The sequence below is a fragment of the Pyxicephalus adspersus genome, chromosome 11 (genome assembly GCF_032062135.1).
Source record: "Pyxicephalus adspersus chromosome 11, UCB_Pads_2.0, whole genome shotgun sequence".
Taxonomy (NCBI): Eukaryota; Metazoa; Chordata; class Amphibia; order Anura; family Pyxicephalidae; genus Pyxicephalus; species Pyxicephalus adspersus.
Window position 1 is genome coordinate 5,458,094 of NC_092868.1, and position 25,414 is coordinate 5,483,507.

The window sequence follows — 25,414 nt, forward strand, 5'->3', positions numbered from 1 at the left end:
TGGAATAGTCCCAGTCTATATAGAATCATCTAAAACAATAGGATTCTCTGCAGATGACACATTCTGTAAACTGACATGGTGCCCTGGAAGTAGGATATGTAAGTACATGGACTCACTAACATTGCAAGAGGAGAGAATAAGATACACATTGAAGAGAACCTGTCATAGAAGTAAAATAATTCCGACAACGTATGTATAAAGAGACTGAACACTTAACCCATACCCCTGGGAAAATGATATATTCATTGATTTCTTAGGTGCTTGTTGGCTCACTTGTTCCTCCTGCTGGAAAATCAGAGCTCCTGTCTTGCCAGGTTAGGTTACGTTATGTGGTAGGGAAATCCCAGATCTGGATAGACAGAACTACAAATCCTTTGGCAAAAGAAATCTGAAATAAAAAAACACATCGTTCCAATCTACTCAATCTATTTTGAATGTTGTTAGGTTCATGACCCCGGAAAAACTTCCCTGAATTCACTGATATGTAATGCTCCTTGGTGCCTCCAGTAGTGGCAACTGGTGATCATAAATTCCTCTGGTCCTCAACTGCCTGGTTGTTGTCCACCATTCCTTGGCACGCCATGCTAGCGTGTTTTAGGAGCCTGTAATGGGCAACCAATTGCAAAACCTAGGAAGAAGCCCAGCCATCCTCGATCATCTGGTCTTGTGTCCAGTTGGCCACTAATTCTTGTTATGCTAGAATGCTTCAAGAACTGGATCAACAAAATTTCAAACCCTTCGGCAAAAAAAAAAATCAACTCTCATAAATGTACAGCTCTGTCTGGCAGAGAAGTAGACCAGGTTTTTCAGCCGGTGGAACATGTGAGGAACCGAGGAGATACTGTAGATACTCCCTGAAGTGCCAGTTTCCCAGTGGACCATATGGGGTAAACGAGTAATTGTTTAGTCTCTTTTTTCTGTCTTTAGCTGATTCTAGGCAATCTAGGGTATTCCAGCTTAAAGAAACAAAGGAAAAATGGTAAAAAAGTTTATTTGGTTTCCTCCAGTTCATATTAGGAGTTCCATGGTCAAGGATGGTTCCATGATTGTGAGTTCAATGGTCAAGGATAGTTCCATGGTTGAGAGTACCATGGTCAGGTATGGTTCCATGGTTGAAAGTTCCACAGTCAAGGATGGTTCCATGGTAAGAGTTTCATGGTCAAGGATGGTAAATTGGTTGAAAGTTCCATGGTCAAGGATGGTTCCATAGTTGAGAGTTCCATGGTCAAGGATGGTTCCATGGTTGAGAGTTCCATGGTCAAGGATAGTTCCATGGTTGAGAGTTCAATGGTCAAGGATAGTTCCATGGTTGATGGTTCCAAGGTTGAAAGTTCCATGGTCAAGGATGGTTCCATGGTTGATAGTTCCATGGTCAAGGATGGTTCCATGGTTGAGATTCCCATGGTCAAGTATGGCTCCATAGTTTAAAGTTCATGGTCAAGGATGATTCTATGGTTGAGAGATTCATGGGCAAGCATGGTTCCAATGTCAATGAGCTTGGATCTTGAGTCCACCTCTGTTATGGAACTAAAAATAATTCCTATTTTAGCATATGTAAAGTTACAATTTAAATAAAGTTTTTTTTTTTTATTTTGCCTGTGTCCTGCTAGGGAGTTTTCTTTTACATTCTAACCAGGACATGCAACAGAAAATTGCTACTAAATGGAATTCCCATCGCAGGGAAATATCACAGGAAGTCCTCATTGGAAGATTTGCCCTTGCTCTGGTAACAAAGCAGTTTTTGGAGCTTTCATTGATAGTGTTTGCTAGAACAAAAAAAATGTGGACACAAAGAACAAAAACTTAACTTTTTCCTGTATGCAAAAGATTTCTTTTCCTTTTATTGCAGCTTGTTTGGTTCTAATGACAGGAACACACCTCATCATTTATAGCCCTAGAGTAACTCAGTCATCTCGAAATAATCACTATTAAATGTGTCAAATCTTTTATTAGTCATCCAAAAACCTGATGGAAAGTGTGAAAGTAATTACAAAATTTAGTCCTCTGGTTCCAGTCTAGCGCGGGTGTAAGTCGTTCGAGTCACATGGGTAAAGGTAGAAAATGTCAGGTGGTTAGGCTATGGATTTCCAGACAGTATTATATGTGGGTGACAGATGATGTTGAAGGCCTGCACCCCTCTTTAAGGGCTGGTTATTCCAGTTTGATGTAACTCATTTCCGGCTGTGTGTGAATCACTGGATCTTCTTAAATATTTTATATATACCTTCAAAGGCTGCTTTCTATGAATCCAAGATTAGTCATGCCACGGATAATAGTTATATGTGTAAGTTAAAATGTTTTCAAGTAAAAAAGGCACCAAACTTGCTTAATAATTATGTAAAGTTTAATGATTTGTATTGAAAAAGTTCCAAGATAAAAACAGTCTTCCAACACATTTAGGGGATCCACAACCTAGCTTCTTCAGGACATTAATGAGAGCTGATTCTAGGAACTATAGAGTTTGAAGTAGTTGGATTTTTTTGTGTTTTTTCAGAACCACTAATACTTGAATAAGCAACCAATGGGCAACACCAAGGAGCAGAACTGGCCACTGCAGACCTAACACTTTAGTACTACAGAACAAAAGACCTGGGATCTGGCATGTGAGATTTGGAATCTGGTGTGAATTTTTCGAAAGTAATTGTAGCTAAAATATTATGTCTTCACAAGCATTTATATTGCAGGTAAAGGCAGGAGGGTTTTGTGTGACCACAACTATTACTGAGATCTAATGACTTTGTGCATTGGGTTTAGTTATGGTGCCTATTGAACTCTATAGTCATCTATTGACTGTTGTAACAGGTAGGCCACGGTTAGAAAGTGGTGATTATTAGTAAAATGTCCATTTGACTTCAATTGGGCTTTAGGAGGCAAATAATGATCAACAATATTGTTCTTTTGTATTTGAAAAATTTATTTATTTGTGAAGAATCCAACATAGGAATCCAACATACATTGTGGATATTTTTTTAGGTAAAATCAAATACAAAAACTCCATAAATAATGTTCATAACACCTAAAATTTTACCATTGTGTAACATGTGGCAGGAATGTTTCCCTTGTACAATGCTAAGATGGAGAAGTCCAGAAGGATACAGTGATTCAGGAAGGGAACACTGAGCAGGATTTAGTCAATTCCTAGCATTCCATGAATGAATAGAAAGACTTGGAATCTCCTGCTGATTGGGGAACAATGGTCAGAAAATATTTTGACACTGCAGGCTCAACCGGCACTACATATTAAGACACAGATTACAATAGTGCTAACTCTAGCAAAGCACTAAAGGAAGGGAAGCCCCCAGACCCCACATATTTGAATATGAAGAAAGCCCTGAAGAAGGGGGAGCTACAAACCCAAAACGTGTTGGATCTTAACAACGCCCTGAAGAAATGGGAGTGCCATACCCAAAAAATGTTGAATATGAACAACACCCTGAAAAAGGGAGGCACCACACCCAAATCATGTTGGATGTGAACAAAACCCTGAAGAAGGGGAACCCCATACCCAAAATGTGTTGGATTTGAACAAGGCCTTGAAGAAGGGGGAGCCCCATACCCAAAATGTGTTGGATATGAACAAGGCCTTGAAGAAGGGAGAGCTCCAAAGCCAAAACGTGTTGGATATTACCAACACCCTGACGAAAGGAGAGCCCCATGCCCAAATCATGTTGGATGTAAACAAAACCCTGAAGAAGGGGAGCCCCAAAGCCAAAACATGTTGGATATGAATAAAGACTTAAAGAAGAGGGAGCTCCAAACCCCGAACATGTTGGGAATGTTTTATATGATACACTAATAAAGTGGTCATTATCCTCTTATGTTAAGTACAAGCCAAGAGATTGGTCTGTTTCTTATTACTTATCATGATAATGCCATACCCCCTCCCCATGACCACAATCCCCTACACAAAGGGTCATTTTCATCCAGAAATGGTAATTTACTATGTAAGAAAAGTAAAATGATTTCAAAATACATTTATATTCATCTCTCAGTATTGGATCTATTAAGATGGGCAAGCTCAAATGTACATTGTCGGGGCATTTACCTGATTAAAGTAGATCTAGCTGTAGATAACTGGTACATAATAAAAACAAGGTTCGCCCTTATAGGCATGAAACATATTTACCTCCAGGGAAAAGAAAAGGAATGCCAAATAATGTTTTTGTAACGTGCATCAGGAATTCACAATATGTAGGCTTGGCCTTGTGTTGGTGCCATGTTTAGCCCGGTCATCAGGTTGGGGAGAGGTTACGGCTTCCTAATGCCAGTGAAATGCTGCCCTGGTGGAGATGTTACAAGTAGCTTTTCCCAAAACCAGCCCCATAGAGAATGAATGAGGGGGTCAGTGAGCGGGTCAGTACCGGGATGTCGTGTGAGTGACTGGCAAGGTGCCAGTCCCCATGTGTAGTGCCGGATCACTCGATCCTGAAGTAGGTCCATATAGATTTATATTCCTATCCCTTGATTCATCAAACAAGCTATCAATATTTTATATATGTCTATGTATCCCCTTTATCATTTCTCCATTATTTGATTATCTGTTAATGTGTTTTTCTATTCTTAAATTTTTTATTATTATTATTATTATTATTATTACTATTATTATTATTATTATTATTACTAATAAAATTATAATATTTTCTTTCCCTTTATCTCTCTCATATTGAAACAATAAACCAGTAGAAAAGTAAAAAGCATGAAATTGGAGTTGCTACTAGAAGCAAAGGTAAAAATCAGGTTACAGCTTTAATTACATGGATTAAATGGATTACAGGAACATAAATTCTGATTGGTCAGCTTGAGCAACGAATCTATTTTTCTTTTACCCTTTCAGCGCACAAGCACCTGTGTGTCATTGTATCTGCATGTAAACCTTTCTCTTCCTATCCCTTTCCTTTTATCCTTTAATATACACTGATTTTTGGGCAATCAGGTGACCAATCAATATCTTGCTGACATCCCTAAGTATTGTAATAAATATGTTGGCGCTATATAAATACTATTTATTATTATTATTATTATTATTATTAATACCATTAATAATAATAATAATCATTTAACAGAATTATCATTGTTTATTTTTTGATATTAATCAGATTTCAGCAGAAATCAAATTCAGTAGTGTATAGAACATCGCTGGATGCATTATAAAGCTACATTACTGCTGATTGTGTGCCGCTCACATTCGCATCTCCAAAAGTATTGCTGATCAATATTCTATCAACGGATCAATCTGATTTTTAGCAGACTTCCATATGATTTGATTGTTTTAATGCATCTAACATGTAAGCCAGTGTTTCCTAGCCGGGGTTCCTCCAGAGGTTGCTGGGGGTTCCTAGGGCAATGAGCCATTGGCGCCTCTCAGGTCAGACTAAGTGACCCCAATGATCTTTTTGGCTATCAATGAGCATGCCACATTCATAGATAGTGGGCATAATCCCCCTGACCAGCAATGTAAAAAGAATTCATCCTACAGACCACCCCACTAATATACTGAATATAGTAATTATAGCCGGGGTTCCCTGCAACCCAAAATTCAATTCAAGGGTTCCCCCATGTTAAAATGATCGAGAAATGCTGATTTAATCTTTAACAGATATCCCTATAGTGCACGGCAGGCCAAGAATTTTCAAAAACATCCCGTGTTTATTTCTCAGCGTTGTACGGGGGTGAAGCTAAACCTCTAATTTGTCTTTGTGGTTACTTTCTGTCATTCATCGAGCCCGTCCCTCCTCCTCCTCTGTAGTTAGTCATTGTAAAAGGTTAAAGTAATGCAATATAATAGAGCAGCTTGCCCAGACGTGCATGTTCTTGGCACAGGAGACTCAGGCAGAGGGGAGTGTGTTTCCTCAAGGCGAGAGAGCAAACCCTGTGCTGTGCAAGAAAGCAGCAAAGTGTCATCCGGGCTCTGAAGGGTCCAAGGCTGAATTATTCCCCCTGACTCATATTTTAATTTTGACCTGGGAGTGCTTGACGCACCTGTTCTTGGAATTAACCACCTGCACGGAGTAAGAATTATTACGCTTTGGTTATCCAGAGCCAAAAAAGGTCCAAGGTCATCCAAAAAAGTTCTGTAGAAGGGAAACTGCAAACTGACACGGGACTGAAAACTGACACGGAACTAACACGAGGTCAGGGGACTGGCTGACACATGGGAATTCGCTGTGAGGATCTCTAGAAGTCAAATCAGGACAAGCAAGTACCACGTAACGCAGAGATGTTCTTTATCGCTATCTGTGCCGCACTGCTTTCAGCAGGTAATGATGATTGACATGCCATGTACTAATAACTGAATTTAACTTGGTATCAGCCTCTTGTACAGCAGAGCTTACACTAATAAAGAGAAAAGCATCACAAAAGGAAAACGCTGGCAGGAAAAAAGAGCAGAGTGACACAGAGTTTATCTGTCTGCTGCTCTTTTCATTGTCCAGTCCCAGGCTAGACGAGGGACAAGACCTGTAAGTGTTACTAAACTGCAGCAGAGACCAAGGCAGGGATGTGCTGGGTGAAAGTGATGTGTGAATCTAAGGACTTGGTGGTCAGAAATACAAATATGTCAGGAAATCAGCTCCCATGTCTGGGGTCAAGCGGAACTGAGAAAAAATGTCATTTGTAATTCTGACATTCACCAAACTGAAAAGTCACTCACTGCCATCAAAAAGTACTTCAACTTGGAAGATTCTCAGAAAGAAAATGTTTGGTGAATGTCAGATTCACTGCTTTATAAATAGATCCCCAGGAGCAGAGATAAAGGGGGATACATTAATATAGACCCCTTTATCTCCTCTCTTGAGGGTATATTTATAAAGTAATGAATCTGACATTCACTGAAACATTCCATGGTGGAGAATCAGTTAGTGCTACTGAAACACATGGACCTGGAAGATTCTGCACTGGGGGATATTCCACTGAATGCTTTATAAATAGATCACTTAGATTGTTATAATAACAGAGCTGTATATCTTGAGGAAGAAGGATATTGATAAAGTAGCAGAGGTGATATTCATCAAACATTCATTTCAGGTGAATCTATCAGTGCAATATAAAATACATTTACATGGGAGATTTATCTGCAGTAAGTGTTTGGTCAATGTCATATCCCCTGGTATTTATGTGTATGTGTGTGTGACAAAATATTGGGTTCTATTTATAAATCAGGGAATATATCAGATATAATATCTGATAATCCCTTGGACATTGCCTGGTGAGAATACATGATGGCCATTGAAATATATGGACCTGGAAGATTCCCATAAGGGGATGTTTGATTGGAGCCTATTAAGTTATCACACAAACAGGACATAAAGGAAAATCTTATGGTTGAAACTCTGGTTCCCTAATTTTGGGGATTTTTCACCTTCCATCCTGCTGTGTCTATAGTGTAGAAAGTAAAAGGACAGTAAAGAAAGTAAAAAAAAAATCCATATAGGAAAAATAAATGTTATAAAATGATAAAATGTTATTTTGATTATTTGCTGGTATTCTCTCCCTGTCAGATCACAAGTATCAGGCTGTACGGTCCATCAGAAAGGTTGACCATTCATATAACAAACTTACTCTGAGAATTCAATAAAAGAGAACTAATGGGTGTGCTAATAGATAGTTTCACCTTTTTCCAGCAGCTCAGACAAGGGGTTGAGTTATCAGCCCCATGGGATCTCCCATTCTGAGCATGGACTGATTCACACATTTGTCAGGGAGGAAATACAAGTGAATAACAGCACAAACAGCCAGCTCTAATAGTTATGATTAAACTACTATTTCAACTTAATAGCCGCCATTCAGATACATCAATCCATCCCTGACTATTTAGAAAAACTAAACAAAAAATCTGATTTGTTGCTACAGATAGGGGCTTTGTTTAGTTTCTTGATTGGTTGATAAGGTCACCTGTCTCCACCAACACTATTCACAGTTACGTATGTAAACTGATGGACGCATTTACTAGTTTAGAATTATGAAGACGCTGAGATAAGGCCGAATACTAATGGAATCAATATGAGAAATGTCAGTGTTTTATGATGTAAGAAGGTTTACTGGAGGTTTTCATCCACATTAATCAGGGAGTCGGACGTGTTAAGGGAAATGTCCCTTAGGACATTGTGATTGTGAAATTATGTGTAATCAATGGACTTCTTTTTTTACCTTTGTTGAGAAATATATTGTACATAAAGGCATATGTAGACACACGTAACTGTGAATAGACAGATGACCTTATCAACTTCTTTTTAAATATAATTTCCTGGCCCTTTAAGCACTTTTTTTAAGTGGTTTTGAAGTGTATTTGTGTGATATTTTCATCCCTGGTAACTGCCAGCCATCAGACAAACCTTATAGGGCCGCAGGTTGTCAGGAAGCCAGGAGGAAGTCTATAATTACAGATACATTGTAGCAATACCATGCTTTATATAAACTGGTAGCTCTAGACTAGAGATATACGAAACAAATTAAACAAACTTCAGGACAATGGAGACCAGAAATAAAATGACTGGAGCTAAGTCTTTCAATTGTTAATAAGTGAAATGTGACAGCTACATCGTCCATCTATATCTCCGGATCAGTGTCTTGTTACATTTTGTTATCCTTTAGGAATAGATAAGGCTGAAACTAAAGGTGCGTACACACTTCCAATTTTTATCGTTCCAATCGAACGACGAACGATCGATTGGGCAAAAAGTCGTTCGTAAAAAAGTAACCAACGACGCCGACGAACGAGGAAAGTCGCTGGAAACGAACGACCGGACCGGCGGATCGGATTGGACGACGATTGTTGAACATCGTTCGTGTGTACGGTCGTTCGTTGATCGTCCATGTTCAGAGCATGCGTGATGAACGAACGTCCGTTCACTTTCCTGTCGTGCACATAGTTCCTCTATCGCTTAAACGATCGTATCTATTGTGTGTACAATATCTACGAACGATCGTGTCGTTACCTCTATGTGCAGGATCGGTGCTATACGATCGTTCGTGTATATCGTGCAGGAACGTTCGTCGTTCGTTTTCCGACGATAATAATTGGAAGTGTGTACGTAGCTTTAATCCCTGGCTAGGCTGGTTATTCCAAGTGGTGGACCTAACCACTGAACCACCCAGAAGCCTTGAATATCACTGAAAGAAATGGAAGTGGTTGAAAAGCCTTTTTGTTGGCGGTGCGGTTGTGGTGCAGGAGCTCCATGCTGCGTATTGCTGAACTGCCTCCTAGGCTTGAATGGGAATGAATTCCAACCACAAGTGTTCTGATGGACTGAAGATGACCAAGTGAACCGTAACTTTTTACTGGAGCATTTTAGCAAACACTCATGAATGCATATTAATACCCTCACTGCTCGTGGGTGCATGGAGGTTGAAACCAAGTGCCAGGGGGCGGTTAACTGTGATTACATAACCAAGTCATCACTCCCGCTGGTGGGTGATCCTTTGATCTACCGGGCTTGTAGCAATCAGTTGATTCTCAGATTCCTGTGATTGGCCCCATCTATGAATTTTTAGGTTCAGTCCCACAAGGTGCAAACTTTCTAAGTCCCCAATAGGCTCAATGGTAAGCATCTGATTTCTAATGGTACTCAATGGTAAGCATCTGATGTTGCCCTGGATGATATGGTGGCATGGCTGGATTTACAGTAGGGCAAGTCTGGTAATTGCCCTGGAACACCACCTTCTCCAGGACCCCTATGGACCGAATGGGAAGAGGTGCAAGAATCTGGAATACTGTGCATTTCTGGTTCCCATATTTGGCCGGGGGTTTATTTTGTCCAATGTCATCCCTGTACAGAGAAGGCTGTCAATCACATACTTGCATTATTTGATTGATGGATAACCTAGGCAATTAGGAGAGGTGGGTACAATTTTTTTACCCACGTGTGCATTAAATTACAGTACAAAGATGCCATTGGTATTACATATGAGTACTACGTGACCAAACTCCTGTAACTACCCTGAGTGTGTTCTTTCCATAATGATGGAGCTGTGTGCTGGCATCCCGGAGACATTCACACATGGGAGAAATATCTGAAATGAATTTCCCAGCCGCCACACACCGGTGTGTAACAACGTCCGGAGTTTAAGCCCCCGGGGGACGGCCCGCACGTGGCTGTGTTACAGCAAAAGCCAAATCTCTCTGCTTTTAGTACTCAGGGCTGCAGACTTTTCATTTAAACATTGTCACTTTGCAAACCTAAAACATCAGATTTTTTTAATTCAGACTTTAAAGAGACCCTGTCACAAGAATATTCATTTCAACAGAAATATTCTCATAAAATATAAGTGCAAATAATGTAAATATCAAAAAAATGTATGTGTTCTCAGAAGATCCAGAGCTGTCATTCAAGCACTTTGTAGAATTCCTTTTTGCTTCTTCCTAAACAGCTACATAAACGTTTATTTGGGGAGGAGAAGGGTGGAGGGGATGGATCAGCACAGACAGTAATTAGGTGCTCCCAGCTTAGGAGGGCTTTGATTTTTGAGGAGGGAGGGAGTTTTCCTGCAGAAATGACTAATCAAATTTATTAAGAGCTTCTAAAAAATGTAATATATTTTATATTAGAGAAAACATACATTTTTTGGTGCCATGGCAGGGTCTCTTTAAAGCTTTGTAAATTCTTATTGCCACATTCAGTAAGGCCTGTGCTGTGCTTTTCCTGAGCATGAAAGGAAATGGCATAGAAGTCTCAGTGTTCTCAGTGGGCCTGTTCCCACTATGGCTTCATGCTACATTGCATTGCCATTGACATGCATTGCATTAGGGTAACTCATTCATTTGAATGGGCTGCCCAATGCACAAAGAAATAGTGCATAGAATGAGTGTGAATTTGGGGTAACAATAAGAATAAATGGCAGCCTGGTGCACATCTCTTGTGTGTATAAAGTATGTATTTCTGCACAGAACCACGCTCAGCAATACATCACTATAGTGAGAACAAGCTAATGTGTGTCTACTAATGACTTAAAAAGCTATGAGCACCTTTCTTAGGGGCAGAATGTAGGCTGGTGGGCATTGTGCAGTGTATCATTTAGACAGAGCCAGCCAATCACAGGCTGCCTGAGCACAAATCAAAATTATGGAAACTGAGGAAATGCTTCTTCCTTATGCAGCAAAGAAGTAAAATAATCTTGGTCTAGACACAGTCACTGGATTGGAGCTCAGAATAGCTTTTTACTGATAAAAGATTCAACTTTTAGTATGATGAGTCATGGTAGGACCCATGTGGATACCTTTAAATATACCTTCCACCATAGATATTTTCTGGTCCCACCAGATCCAATAAATAACAGAGAGGTGTAGGATGTCGGAAGTCATCGAAAGGCCATTGTGTGTCGCTGCAAGTTTTTTTTATCTCACCTGAAAGGTAATATAATAGGTTTACCATTCTGTGTTCTGTATGTACCGGCTCTCATTCTTCCTTGAAGGTTCTTGTTTTGTATACATATTTTTCAAAGAAATGAAGAAACCACAAACCCATCCCATCCAAAAAGATAAGGTGTATGTATTTTGTAAGAGAAATGAAATTAAGAAGATAGAAATCTTAAGATGTCCTCACCTGCCCTTGGTCAGCCATGAACCTCCTCCAAGGATTCTTCATGGGTTGTAACATATAATTTTTCTGTCTACTATATAAACATCTTGAGGCAAAAATGTCTAGTAGGGATCACCAAGAATGATGTGCAAATGCAAATTAGGTTTTAGCAGCTTATTTGATTTAAACTTTGTAAAAGAGAACCTGTAATTAATAAAAAAAAAAAGGGGAAAGTAAAAAAAAACAGAAAAATCAAATGAACAAAATGCTTGGAGTGTTTTACATTTTATATTTCGTATTCTTGGACAATTTGCCACTGAACATAATAGACTCTCTAGCACAGTGGTCCCCAACCTTTTGCATGTCGTGGACCACTAAATGCGCAGGTTTCAGACCACATGCGTAGGGAGCCGCGTGCCACTCAAAGGGGAAGAAACTTCCCTCTAGAGTAACATGATGCCAGAAGCCGCCCACTCTTCAAGGTATCAACCCCCCATCACCCTGAGCCTGCGATGTCTCCGAGAGACGTGGTCCATGGCTCTGGCTGGTGCGCCCCCATAAGAGTGGTCCTTCTCCTGACCCCGCTGGTGGGTGCACCGGCCAGAGGCCACCTATTAGACGGCCCGAGGCTTCTGGACCTTTGCTTTAGCAGACCCCCCCCTTGTCCCTTCTCTTATGGGAATCCCTAACTACTTGCTATGTTGGCTGAGCCTATTCATGCCTCTCTCCACCACCATGCATAGCCATTTATGTACCTTCTGGGGGTGCAGTGATTGCGATTACTATAGAGTTGCTGCTGGGGCTTCTGACATCACTTTCAAGATGACGGCACCCAGTCTCAATCTCAGGGCCTGTTGGGACACATGGGAGGCCTTCAATAAGTAAATAATATGCATAAAATACAATAAAAATAATGTTTTGGAAATATATGGAATTAATAATCTGGGTCAGATTGGGTTAAGATGAACCTTTTCTTCTCTCTTAGAGAGCGAGTTAACTTTAACCCAATATCCCCAGCAGGACAGGCTCACCCTTTCTTACCCCCCTCCACTCTCTTTGGTTACCAAGGGCAAGGAAGCCAGCCATTGCTATGAGTCAGTTAGAGGGTAATGGACCTTCCCCATGTGTCAGTGTAGTCAATATCATATGCTCCTGCATACCAGGACTTGACAGCTATCTTTCCTCCCCTTTACCTCCCCTGGCCCTATTGGTCCTTGGCAACAGGGGTGTTGGCCACTAGCATAATCCTGGAGCCAACACTCCTAATAGAACTAGCTGATTGATAAAAAAAATGTTTTTATAGTTGGATTTCCAGCCACCACTGTAAGGGAGCCATTCTTTCCACTGGTCACACATTTAGGAAACATTTTCCCTTTACTAATCCCCCTTAACTGGTTTTAGAAGGATTTTCACAAGACCTGAAAATTATTTCATGGGTACCTCAGGATCTGAAAATTATTACAAGAGCTTCTGGAGACCTGGAAATGATTTCATTGGTTCCACAAGACCTAAAATTATTTCAAAGATTCTTCAGACATTAATGTGTTTAGAAACGTTGACCTAGAGCAGTGTTTCTCACCGATGGTTCCTCTGGAGGTTGCTGGGGGTTTGGAGAGAATTCCCTGAGACTTGAAAATTAGTTCATAGGTTCCTCAAAACCTGACAATAATTGCATGGATCTCTAGGATTATTCCCCAAAATGCCGAGGATTCAAAAAGTAATGAGTAATTTGCACCCTAAATTTGGTTTTCATGACCTCAATGATATTTTTGGCTATCTGTAAGGGTGACATTGTTTCCAATGGCCAGCAATGTAATAGGCATTTTTCCCACGGACCACCACACTAATATACTGTGAGCTGTGGATATAGTAGTTAAAGAAGGGGTTCCCTAAAGATCATTTAATCATTTCAAGGGTTCCTCCATGTTAAAAAGGTTGGGAAAGGTTTCTCTAGAGGTTCTTCTGGGTTCCTTGAGCACTTGATACTTTATGTCCTTCACATTGACACACCATTATTCTTCAGATCAGCTATTGATAATGGGAATTCTTCTGGCGGACCATCAATTTAAGAATCAAGGTAGGGGGTTCCTTGAGACCTAGAAGGTATTGCAAGTAGGATCTCTATGTTACAAAAAAGTTGGTCCATATGTTACCCTCCCGTATTACCTTGCCTGGCAGAAGTTTCAGCACTTCAAACCGTTCAGAATATGTTTGCATTGTACAATGCTATACGTCTCACACTGTGACCCTGCTTACAGGTGGGGACTGGAATTTTTATTTGGAAAAGGTGATGTTGTCAAACAGCTTTTCACCTTGGTCGTGTTTGTTTTTGGTATTTAAGTTTTGCTGTAGTTCTGCATTCATTTCATATTTGTATAAAGATTCATTTTTTCATGTTATATTATGACATAAAACTTAATATTTGAGACAAAGTATTCTGTGTCCCCACAGGTTTGGCCCTGAGGTGTGAAGTGTGTTTAGCAATAAATGCAAACACTTGTACGGGACCCTATGACATCTGCAAGTCCACCCAGAGCCGCTGCATGGTGACTCTCACAGAAACGTTGGTGACAGACGGTGAAAGTAATTTATTCTTTTGTTATGTGGGAATGGAATTGTGTAAATATAAATATATCAGGGGTAAAGATATCATGTGACAGTTATATCCCTTAAATAAAATATAATATATTAGTAATAGATTCAGCCATGGCTTCTTAGAGCAGAATACTCTGTGGGGTGCTGGATGAATAAACGTGCACCTGAACAGCAACACTTTTGCAAATAAAACCAATAGCTGAGCTCCCATCAATATCTGAAGTCAGAAAAATTGTCAGATTCATTAGCTTTGCAGTAAAAGGACATTTTTCAGAAATTGCAGAAAGCAAGGTGATGCCCCCTCCCCACCAAGAAACAGAGACATTGCATTCTGCAGCTCCATCCAGGAAGGGGATGGGGGAGGTAAGATGAGTTCCTGGGCCTGCAAACCTGGTTTGTGTAATATAAGGGTCCCCACACCCCTACTGAACTCCATACAGGGATAGTGGGCAAGTCTCATAATGGGCACAGCAGGTGAACGGACCCAGGAAATCAATGCATGGATAATGGGCACGCCTTATATTGGGCACAGTAGGTGTACAGACCTAGGAACGTAGTGCATAGATGGTGGGCACTTCTCATAAGGGGCACAGCAGGTGTAAAGACCGAGGAACTCATTGCTTGGCAAATGGGCACTCCTTATAATGGACTCAGAAATGTAAAGACCCAGGAACTCAATTCATGGACGGGGGGTACTCTGCATAATTGGCACAGCAGGTGAACAGACCCAGGAACCCATTCCATATATTGTGGGCACTCCTCACAATGGGCACAGTAGGTTTAAAGACCTAGGAAGTTTGTGCTTGGATGGCGGGCTTTTCTTATAATGGGCACAGCAAGTGAAGAGACCCAGGAACTCATTACTTGTATAGTGGGCACTTCTCATAATGGGCAGAACGGGTGTGCACGCCTGGGAAGTCAGTACAAGGATGAGGGAAACCCTTTTAATGGGCACCAATACACTTTAATTGTTCACATTGTATTTTACAGACACTTATAGCAGTGCTGAGCTTGAGAAGTCTTGTGCCAGTGACTACGAGTGCACACACCCAGCCACCTTGAATTCCAAAAACTTCAAAGTGAGAGTGACAAGAAAGTGCTGTGACCAGGACTACTGCAACAACGGCACCATGGCTTGTAAGTTATTATTTGACTTTTCTTCAGACTAGGTGAGGGAGCAGCAATACAATACAATAGCAATACAAGGAACCAATCAGGCATATTGCAATGCAAAGAACCCGCATTGGAGAGCAAAATGAAATAGAGAGGAGCACATCAGTCTGCTGCTTCTCCTTTTCACTCTTTTGTCATGGAGTGGAGTAGGTTTGCTACATCACCCAGATTCTCCTATGATAGTTTATCTCCTCCAGTCCTGGAGAGCTTTAATAAATCAGGCCCATTATTTTATCTCTGAGTATAACTGGTTACCTCTGAAATATGATTCCTTTCTGTACCAAATATCTGACTCATGAAATAAGTCCCTGGCTTAAGGTTTGTGCATTTCTATTGAACCAAACCAGAAACACATTTCAATTTTGGATTTTAGCCCCCAAAACTGATGAATGTTGAAATATTTTTTGGAACAGTTTGTGCCATAAACTACAAAGCAGAGGTTGTTCCACATGCACAAATTCAGCTTAAAGACAAATGGTAAGGGACAATAATGGTAAGTGGGAGGTATCCAATAATGGGCCCCGTGCAGAACTGACATGGGGTCCCAATGCTGAAATGATTTGGGACCCCCCACAGGCTTCCCCAAGTTTTCCAAGACTGGAGAAGATATACTGTCATGGGAGAACCTAGGTGATCCAACAAACATGAAATGTACCTGGGCCAGGCTTTGCCCAGTAATAGCAATCATTATTAAGAAATCCATTTCAGGTTTGCTGTATCACTCAAGTTCTCCCATGACTATGTTCTCCAACCTTGGACAGCTTTAATAAATCAGGGCCTTTGCACCTCCCCATTTATCCTTGCATATTGGAGTAAGGCATGTAAAGAAGTATGATCTGCAATTTGCTTACCAGCTTGTACACATATTATGCAGGAACCATCATTTTGACCCCAACCCTGGTGCACTATTACAGTATAGCCAAATACCTAGGGTCACACCCACATTATTATTTTTAAGCAGTACTTATATAGCACCGGCATATTACACAGCACGATACAATGTCCAGCAGCTCCTCCTTTCACTCCTTTTCAGTTAATGTTCATAAGGCATAGCTGATTGGTTCTCAGTGCTTCACTTCCCTCTCTCATGCTGAATACTACTCAATGTATAGCAAAGTATTTTTAATTTTTTTGGAAATATAACTCCATTATATGAGTTCAGCTTTATATGAAGATATCTTGCCTTCTACTTTTTTAAATTCAGTTCCAGGAAAAATAACCTGAGAGTCACCTCTATGACAATTCACTAACAGTGACGTCTTTATTTGCAACCCATTTGCAATCTCTGTTGCATCTCTTCCAAATAAAGAGTCATACAGAAGTATTTTAGGTAGATGTACAACTTTCTATTACAAAAAAAAAGCTGCAACTGTTATTATGAAAGTATCTGAATTTAATGCCCTAGAAAAGTCCCCCAAATGCATGTCGATCTTCCCAGTGATGTCTTCCTATGGAAGCTACATCTTATAGTTTGGCAACAATGCTGCACGGCTCCCACATTCAGAGCAGTGTTGCCACTCTCATGTAGGCTGGGTGTGGTTGTACTACCTTGGGAGGAGAAGATGATTCAGGGGGCATGGTTATGATTCAAAAGCCTGTAGGATGTCAATCAGCAATGTCCACACCCACTATTTTCTGATTGACAGCATTGACCCCTCCCACCAGGATCTGCAGTGTCTAGGAGGGGGTTTGTGTGACATACAAATGGCAAATGAAAGAGGATTTGGATCAGTCAGGAGGAGGTAAAGAAGGTTTTTGTGGACTCTACAAAGCTTGTACATCACATGGGGCTCAATTAGACTGTCATATATACAGAATTTTTATGTTGTAGTAGTTGTATTATGTTGCATCTGTAACCTCGCTGAAGAAACCTTATACTGGCGAAACGTGTCGTGTATTGAGACCTTTTACTAATTTTTCTTGTACTATGGACTCACTAAGGCAGTTTATTTAGGGGGAATATATTTAAAGATCATTATGGACTTTGTGCTTTAATTCACAAGTAAACCCCTCAGTAACTAACATTATCAGTAACTTTAGGGGTTGGGATTTACCAAACCCAGGGATTATACCAGTTTCTCTTCCCCCATCTCCTGAATACCATTCAGAAAAAGTACAAATTAAAGAAGCTTACATTCATAAATATTCTGTGATTCTTTCCTGAGTGGCGTTCTAGATTTTCTTTTTTTTATCAGGGAAAATACCGGCATCCAAACTTAATGGGGTGACCTGTGAGTCGTGTTTTACAAAAGATTCTGAAGTGTGCGCTGTGAAAACTCCAATGAACTGCACAGGAGATGAAATGTACTGTGTCCATTATTCAGCACGGAGAGATGGAGGTGAGATGTTTTATTTTAGGAGTTAACAATCTTGTGTTGAGAAGATGTCCAATTGTTGTCTTATAAAGCCCATTTCACAGCAGAATAGCTACGTACACATGCTAGATGGTTGTGCCCCAAGACTGGGGTGAAAGTCTTGTATGTATAGCGCTGCCCTCTGGTGGATCAATGAATGACTGATATAGAGGATGACTTGTACTTTTCTACAAAGGAAGGCAAAGCTTTCTCTCCTTTCCATGGTGCTGAATGTGTACATTGTTTGTTCTCCCATCACTGTAATAGAGTACAAAGTATGGTTTCCAATGATGGAAATCTATTGTGTATACATAGCCTAAGCAAGGGAAAATCCCTTTAAAGAAATCCCCATATAGCAGTAAAAACCCAACTGGGTCCCAATACTTCCCCACTCAACCCAAGAAAAGCAAAGAAGACTGATTGTGTTTTCTTGTGAATCCACCCCTAAGCTGGTATCATACTGTATGCCATCACCTATCCTTCATCAACGCATTGCATGTTCTTGTAATTAAATTATACTTTGAAACAATATAAAAGAGGAACCCTTTGTTTACATGAAGTAGGTCCTGTTGATGTCTCAGAGGAAGGGTGGATGTTCCACTTGAAGGCATAGACATCAGGTTTATTGACTTTGCCTTTTGTTTTGTTAAAAAAAATGTACCAAACTTTAATACATTAAGGACATTGACACAACATCTAATCATCATCAAAGGTTACTGAACTTTTGGCAGGCAATAAAAGCAGATTTTGGAAACACCCAAATGGGAAGCATTTCCTATAAAAATCATTTTTTGTATTGGTTCCAAAAATGAAAAAAAAAATAATGCTTAGGATATGGTTGAAATAACATAATACACTATATGAGATCTTCTATCTATAGATCTATCTATCTATCTGCTATGTTGTCTGTTAACAAGTATTGTATATGGAAATGAATTCAAATCATTGGGTTCCAGTGACGGGTACAACTGTGGTAACAGTTTGATGAAGGACATTCTCTGTTTTAGCATGACGGTCCAACTCAATAAAAACATAGCTTGACCAATTAGGTGTGGAGGAACTAGAGTGGCTTTCACAAAGCTCTGATCTTCAACCCTTTCCCAAAAGAAGTGTTTTTGTCAAAAACACTTGTGCTTAACAATACAAATTTTCTTGGCTGAACTGAGACAAATTCCCAAAATTTTGTACAGCCCAAAACAATAGTAAAACAACAAAATAATAGAGTTAAGGCACCAGCAACACCAACTTTTTAGATGCCCATTCAACAATAGACCAAGTAAACAAAAACTACTTAGTGGACACTTGTCAGCTATATAGAAGACGTCCGTGTCCAGTTGATAGTGGAAGAGGTCCCAACACCTGTCTGACCCACATCTAGTAAAGATGGACACCTCATTCACAGAAGGCCCTTGTGCAGACGTACAGTCTACACAAGTTGTATGTCCATCCCTAAGAGAAGCCCAACCATGATTAGGACAAAAGTCAAAGTCCTAGGTATAGCTAGGGTCTGGGATTCAAAAAGGCTTCATAGGGATTGAGTTGAAGACTGATAAAGCAACTTGCCAGTACCACAAGCTGCCTGCCCCTAAAATAACGGTGTCAAGGCTCCAACAACAGCAAATTTTTGGCTCACCATTCAACAATGGACCAAGTAAAAAAACAATACTCAATGCATGTTGATTGTCATAGAAGTGGGCCATATCCAGTTGACAGTGGGAATGTTCCCAACACCTATCTGACCCACATCTGGTAAAGATGGACACCTAATTCACAGGCTCTTGTTTAGAAGTACAGTCTACACAAATGTCATGTCTATCCCTAAGAAGAGCCAAATCATGAATAAAACAAAAAAGTCCTTAAAGCTGAAAAGTGAGGTCAAGGCTCCAACAAAACCAACTTTTTGGCTCCCCATTCAACAACAGACCAATAAGAATAAAAAACTACTTACTGCACATTGATTGTCAACTATATAAAAGTGGACTGTGTCCAATGGGAGGTCCAATGGGGTCCAACATCTATCTGACCCAAATCTGTAATCAAGATCATTCACCACTGCTCCCTCTCTTTCTGAGTGATAGGACTGTGTCGCTGCCCTTTTCCTTTGTTTCTCTGTAGGCAGCCTGGAATGGCCAGACTTGTTAGGTCCCCACACAGCTCTACCCAATGCATGGACTATGAGCAGCACATAGATGTTATCATTGCTATATTTACAAAGTAATAATAGGATTTGCAAGGGCAATTGATGCACACAAAGTGGATTCAAATTCTTTGTGGCTGTTGAAGGATATATTCACATAAAACATTTTATGTCTGGAGTTCAAGCAATTTTAATGTGTCCAGATTCACTTTAGAAATGTAGGTCTCTTTTTCTGCACGTAGTGATCACAGTTCCATGGAGCATTGTGCTTTCTTTTTCTTTAAGAAATAATAGAGGTGTACTTTACAGATGAGTTAATAGACAAAAATAGAAAAGGGAACTGTTAGCATTCAGTCTTGTGAAAAAGAAATGTACAATGGAGGAAGGGTGGATCTAGGTCTTTGGTTTCGAGAGACAGAACAAGGTGGTATATTTGCCTTGTAATCCCTAATAACCATTTTGAAAAGAACTCACCCAAGCTCTTTAGTTGTGCAAGTTTTAAAGGTTTGCAAATATGCTATTCAATCCTTGATTCCTTCATATAAATCCGTTTTGGACAATTGGCCACTTTTAATCTTGTAGAAACAATTTGAAGAGGGCCCTCATGCTCCAGCATTGCTTTGTGTTGGGTGCATAAAAGCTGGCTCCATAAATATGTGATGTGTTGAGTTGTTTGGAAGACTTAAAGTTATCTGTATGGAGCCCGGACCTCAGCCCTACTGGAAACCTTGGGATGAATTGAAATGCTGCTTGAGTGCCAGGTCTTCTTCATCCAACATCAGCACCTGACCTGACAAGTAGACATAGATTTCCATAGAATCCCACCAAAATCTTTTTTTTTTAAACACCTGAAAACTGGAGGCTGTTACAACAACAAAGTGATGGCCCAACTGTATAATCATACCAATGGGTTTAGTATGGATGCCCATCAAGCACATATAAGTAATATAATCAGGTACCCATAAACATTTGGCAATGCATTTACATACAACTAGTATGCAAGAATCACGGTGACAGTCAATGATTGTTACGACACCCAAACTTTTTATCTTCACGTCCTTTGAAGAATTAAAACTCTGGCAAACACAACAGGTCTGATCAAATCCAGTTTCAAATGTAACTTTTTGCCAGGATCCCATATCAGTGGGATTACAATGTTCATTTTTGCTTCACATGTGTTGCAATAGCCTTGTATTATGAAAGCATCATTTTACATCAAGCGCCATGTGTACATAACAAAATTCCAAGTAATGTTAAACAGGGAAAGCGACACAACATAATGAAGCCTTTAAGTATAAGGTGAATACTTCTTTTATATAGAGAACGCCTTGCAGGTAATGCCAATAACAGCTCCATTGTGGCTAACAACTTAAGATAACCATTAAAATACCACAATGGACAGGTTGGAACAAAGCCGTAATTGCACCATGTGATTATGTATTTCACTTTCTTACAGGGTTGTTTGGACCTACAATAGAAAGTGCAATAACTTTTCCACTGTAAAACCTTCAGGTTTTTGAATCATGAGCCTTTTGTTCCCATGCTCTGGTTAAGCAGGTTAAATAGCTTGTCTTAATCTCTTGGGCTCATTAAACGGAGATAATTTGCTTAATGATTTTCTTTATTTATAACCATCAATCTCATGCAACAAACTTCTCCTATTTGGGGCCAATCTAGAACCTGATTAGAAATGTAGGGGCCCCTTGGAGTTTGTTCCAAAATGTGCAAGTACGTGCCACGGTGTCATGGACAGGATGGCGGACCCTCAGTGTCACCAGCCTGCTTGGCAGAGACGTGGACGGGGTGCAGAGTCTAAGACACCAGCCTCCTGCTTCGCCGGGGCCCCTTGCAAGGCGTGATGGATTTTAGAAGGTGGTGTCCAGGTTACGCCCCTATACACTCAGGGGCTGGTATCTGCTGGCCGGGTAGGACCAAAGCATAGAACAGGATTGAAAGGCAAAAGAGTAGTCAGATGAGCCATGATCAGGGCAGGTGGCAATCAGGTGCAGGTGGTAATCAGACAGAGCTGGGGTCTGTATTCCAAAGAGTTAGAATAAGGAAATGCAGGCAGGAGCCTAGAACATTTCTTGTTCAGGCAACATTCTGTTGCCAGTTACTTTATTGTATAGGGGAGGCCATGTGGCAAATGAGAATCATGTGATCAGCAGGTAACAGAACCCACCACCAGGGGGAGTGCTGGAGCAGAGGCAGCTCAGATGCTGTTCCCACTCCTGCCTACATCTGCAGAATATTCTGGGGTAAAGGGGCAGCTCTCAAGAAGTCACATGATGTACACCAGTGGGTAGGATTCCTGGCTGCAGTGGAGTGCAAGGTGGGTGACACAGAAAAGGGTACAGACAAATTTGCACATTATGGCACACTTACCTAATGAAATGCCAGCACAAGACATCCTCAATCCTCTCTCCATTGTCTCCATCTTTGCCCAGTCCTCTTTCTTGAATTTGGTTTGAAGTCTTTGCCTGTCTTTAATATGACCCAGACTGTCCTACATAGGATATAAGTGATTATTTTGCCAGATTTAATAACACGACTTAAATCTTTATTTCACAACACATACATGAAGAAAAATGGTTTTTGCTTCTGTGAATCAGCAGCATTACACAAAGCAATATTTCATCACAATTAACTACCACTTACTGGTTGTGTATAAAACATTTTAATAATACTTCTCATAATAAAGGAAATTTATTTGATATAAACATATATTATAATTACAAGTTCACTTACAATGTACATAAAATTAAGAGTCATCAGTAATCTAAGTTGATTGGAACATTTTAAAATGGATAAAAGCCTCAATGTCACGTCACTTTTCATGGAAACGTGGTGAACATGGAATTCCCAACATAAAAAGATGAACCTTCTCCCAGGTGAATAAACTCCTGACATGTTACAATCTACAGCATATACAACAGTATGACATCTAAACACAATCCCCATCTTTGTAATATAAAATAGTCCTTGTGCTCCTGTCTAGTGACTATGCCGAAGGTGAGATGATGCCATCAGGGATAAACATTTCCTCTCCTTGAATCTGATTGCAACATTTAAACCCCAGGCAAGTCACAAGGTGAAAGGCTGCCCGAGGGGTTGATCTTTTCCATGATCCTGACATTTGTGAGCAGCAATGGCACAATCACCAAGGTTTGCATGGTTTTGTCATCTCAAAGCCAACATTTCAGCCTATGAAGTAGATGGTGACCCGGGATGGAGTCTAAATACAGATCGTGCTGTACTTCTCGAACGGATAGCAGATAAATCATTGTGAGGGGGGTACTGTGATCTCTGTAGGGAATAAGAAATAACTATTACACTTACATATGTGAAAAGTTGCTTATGATACTAGGCTCTTTTAAGACCATCTCAGAAAGACTAATACCCTTACCCAAATTTTCCTGTTAAGCCCCTCCACCCCCGCTACCCAAACAAGTGTGCCAAAAGGTAGATATAACAATAACTTTAAACATTTACCTTACTTGCTTTGCAACTCTTTAATCCTAAACGATTATTAGGCAGTTGGACTAAAAAGACTAAGGTTCGGGGAGAACCTCTGATGGCCTTCCTCTGGCATTGGCCAGCGACCAACATAAAATTGGTGTCAATATTCATTCTGGAACACAAAACTTGTAGCACACTTGTAGCACATCACAAAATGAAGCTTTAACAATTATGTGCAGATTCCTAAACAAATTGTTATTTTTTTGCATTCGAAGACTGAAAACGTAACGTGCAATGGCCACCTTCTACACAAAGACAACTTTATGTGTAATGGCCTAGAAGAGTTTTAGCTTTTGCTGCTTATATAGCTGTGTCCATGATATCAATACCCAGGCATAGCTATTACAACAGCAGGGAGTCTAGGGCCAGGGGGGAGCCCGACTTTTTACCCAGCAGGAGCCCATCTTCCTGGTAGCTGCTACTTCTTCAGTCCTCCTTCCAAACGGAGTTGCGCAGCAGTGTTTTAAAAGCATATTATTTTACCACCATTGGGTCCCCCTCTTCATTGAAAAGCCCACTTTCACTTTAGTTCCATCAAGTTCCAAATCTTCTCATGTCACACAACATACAAGAAAACTTGGGAGCCGAAACCTTTCACCTTGTTAGCTGATGGCTACACAGAACACTAGGATTGGATGCTGGAGAGGTAACATTTGACTGCATGGGGGTGAAGAAGGGTCGAGTTGGTTCCAGTTTTTAAATGATCCCTGGGGGAAAAGGTCGTAGGGGCCACTACAAGGAAGGGTGGGTGTTGGGTAACAATGGTTGGTCTCATTATTTATATTTACACTTGCAAAATACCTAACCCACAAACATTGTATTGCAGGATCACCTATCAGTGTGGCCGGTTGTGCTTCTGAGAGCATGCAAAAGTCCGAAGGGAGAGCTGCTTTTCGAGGATCTTCAGTTATTGTCCGAAACAACGCCCCATCATGGAGACCCAATACATACGCATGGCCTGGAATGTCTTTGATAGCCATATTGTGCATATTGTCTCACTGACAACATTTACAAAGTTGATAAACATCATCTCTGAATCCCTGCCAAGACTTGGACAAAAAATTACAGAATAAGACTTGCGGTTGCATGCAGCACTTATATTACAGACTGATTTCACATGATTGCAGTGACCTATATATCTGATCATAGAGCTGGTATATAAAAGGCACATCTGATTATGTCAAAGAATGTTAATATCATTAACAAATAAATAAAAATAAAAAAATTAAAAAGAAAGCTTTTATATGTTAACAAGATATAGAGAGGCTGTAACTTATAGAGACCCTGCTAGATATCAGTGAGCTGCCCAGCAACCCCTCACCTTCCTTAAGGTTATACTGCAGGCAGGCAATATCACCACACCAGGTTCCGCCATCTTTACAAAGTCTCTGGCTGCTCTTAAGCGGCTTTCCTAGCTCCTCTGAGCCATGTACTGTCCATCATTCATGGCCAAGGAGAGAATTGGCCATGGAGGCCATACTATTCAAGGTGGCTTTTTTTTTTTTTTAGAAACCTAGCTGCTCTAATGTAAGGAGTGCTGAAGGCAGATTACAGTGTGGGCATGTAGAATAAATCAGGCCTGGGTCCCCATGTCCATAAGCCACCTTCATCCCCATAGTGCCCTGCATACTTGGCACCAATTTCTAACTCATTCCAGGCTGAATTCTGATCAGCTCAATCCAACTTGAAAAGTGACCAATCACATAATGCCTTAATATTAAATGCAGTGTGAATGGCACAAGCCAGTTATCTATTGCTTACTTTATCTTTTTTATGTGCAGATAATATGTCATTTCTGAGGATTATATTGTGTATATACTTTGGTCGTGAAAAACACTGAAATCATAATATTAATACTTTGTATCAAATAATCTGTGATTGTTTCTTTGCACATTTTTTCATTAATAAAAAAACTAATCATGGTTTTTGCTGTGTGAGGTGCCAAGCAAAGTAGAATAAGGACAACGCATTGGAAAACCTAAATAGGAAAATGCTACTGGTGACATGATCAAATATACAATATGAGGCCAAAATTATATGGAAACTCCTCCAAATATTTGGTTTCTGGTCTTCCCAGTGAAGGGATGTGTATGCTTTTAACCTTGTGGTAACAGTTAGGCCCT

The 25,414-nt window shown here is 40.2% G+C and overlaps 1 protein-coding gene and 1 long non-coding RNA gene across 3 annotated transcripts; one reads left to right on the top strand and one right to left on the bottom strand.

Annotated features, from left to right (window-relative positions):
* Positions 1-5,787: 5,787 nt before the first annotated feature.
* On the top strand, positions 5,788-25,216 carry LOC140340472 (uncharacterized). The gene is made up of 5 exons (XM_072425701.1): positions 5,788-6,257; positions 13,965-14,096; positions 15,099-15,245; positions 17,477-17,620; positions 24,118-25,216. The coding sequence occupies exons 1-5, from the start codon at positions 6,218-6,220 to the stop codon at positions 24,291-24,293; spliced, it is 639 nt and encodes a 212-aa protein (XP_072281802.1). The 5' UTR covers positions 5,788-6,217; the 3' UTR covers positions 24,294-25,216.
* On the bottom strand, positions 10,452-24,119 carry LOC140340473 (uncharacterized). 2 transcript variants are annotated; one of them, XR_011922652.1, is made up of 3 exons: positions 22,158-24,119; positions 11,538-11,717; positions 10,452-11,338 (listed from the first exon to the last, which is right to left on the bottom strand). It is a non-coding gene; the product is annotated as an uncharacterized lncRNA (long non-coding RNA). The 2 variants fall into 2 exon arrangements; XR_011922653.1 differs by lacking the exon at positions 22,158-24,119 and adding an exon at positions 12,269-13,217.
* Positions 25,217-25,414: the final 198 nt, after the last annotated feature.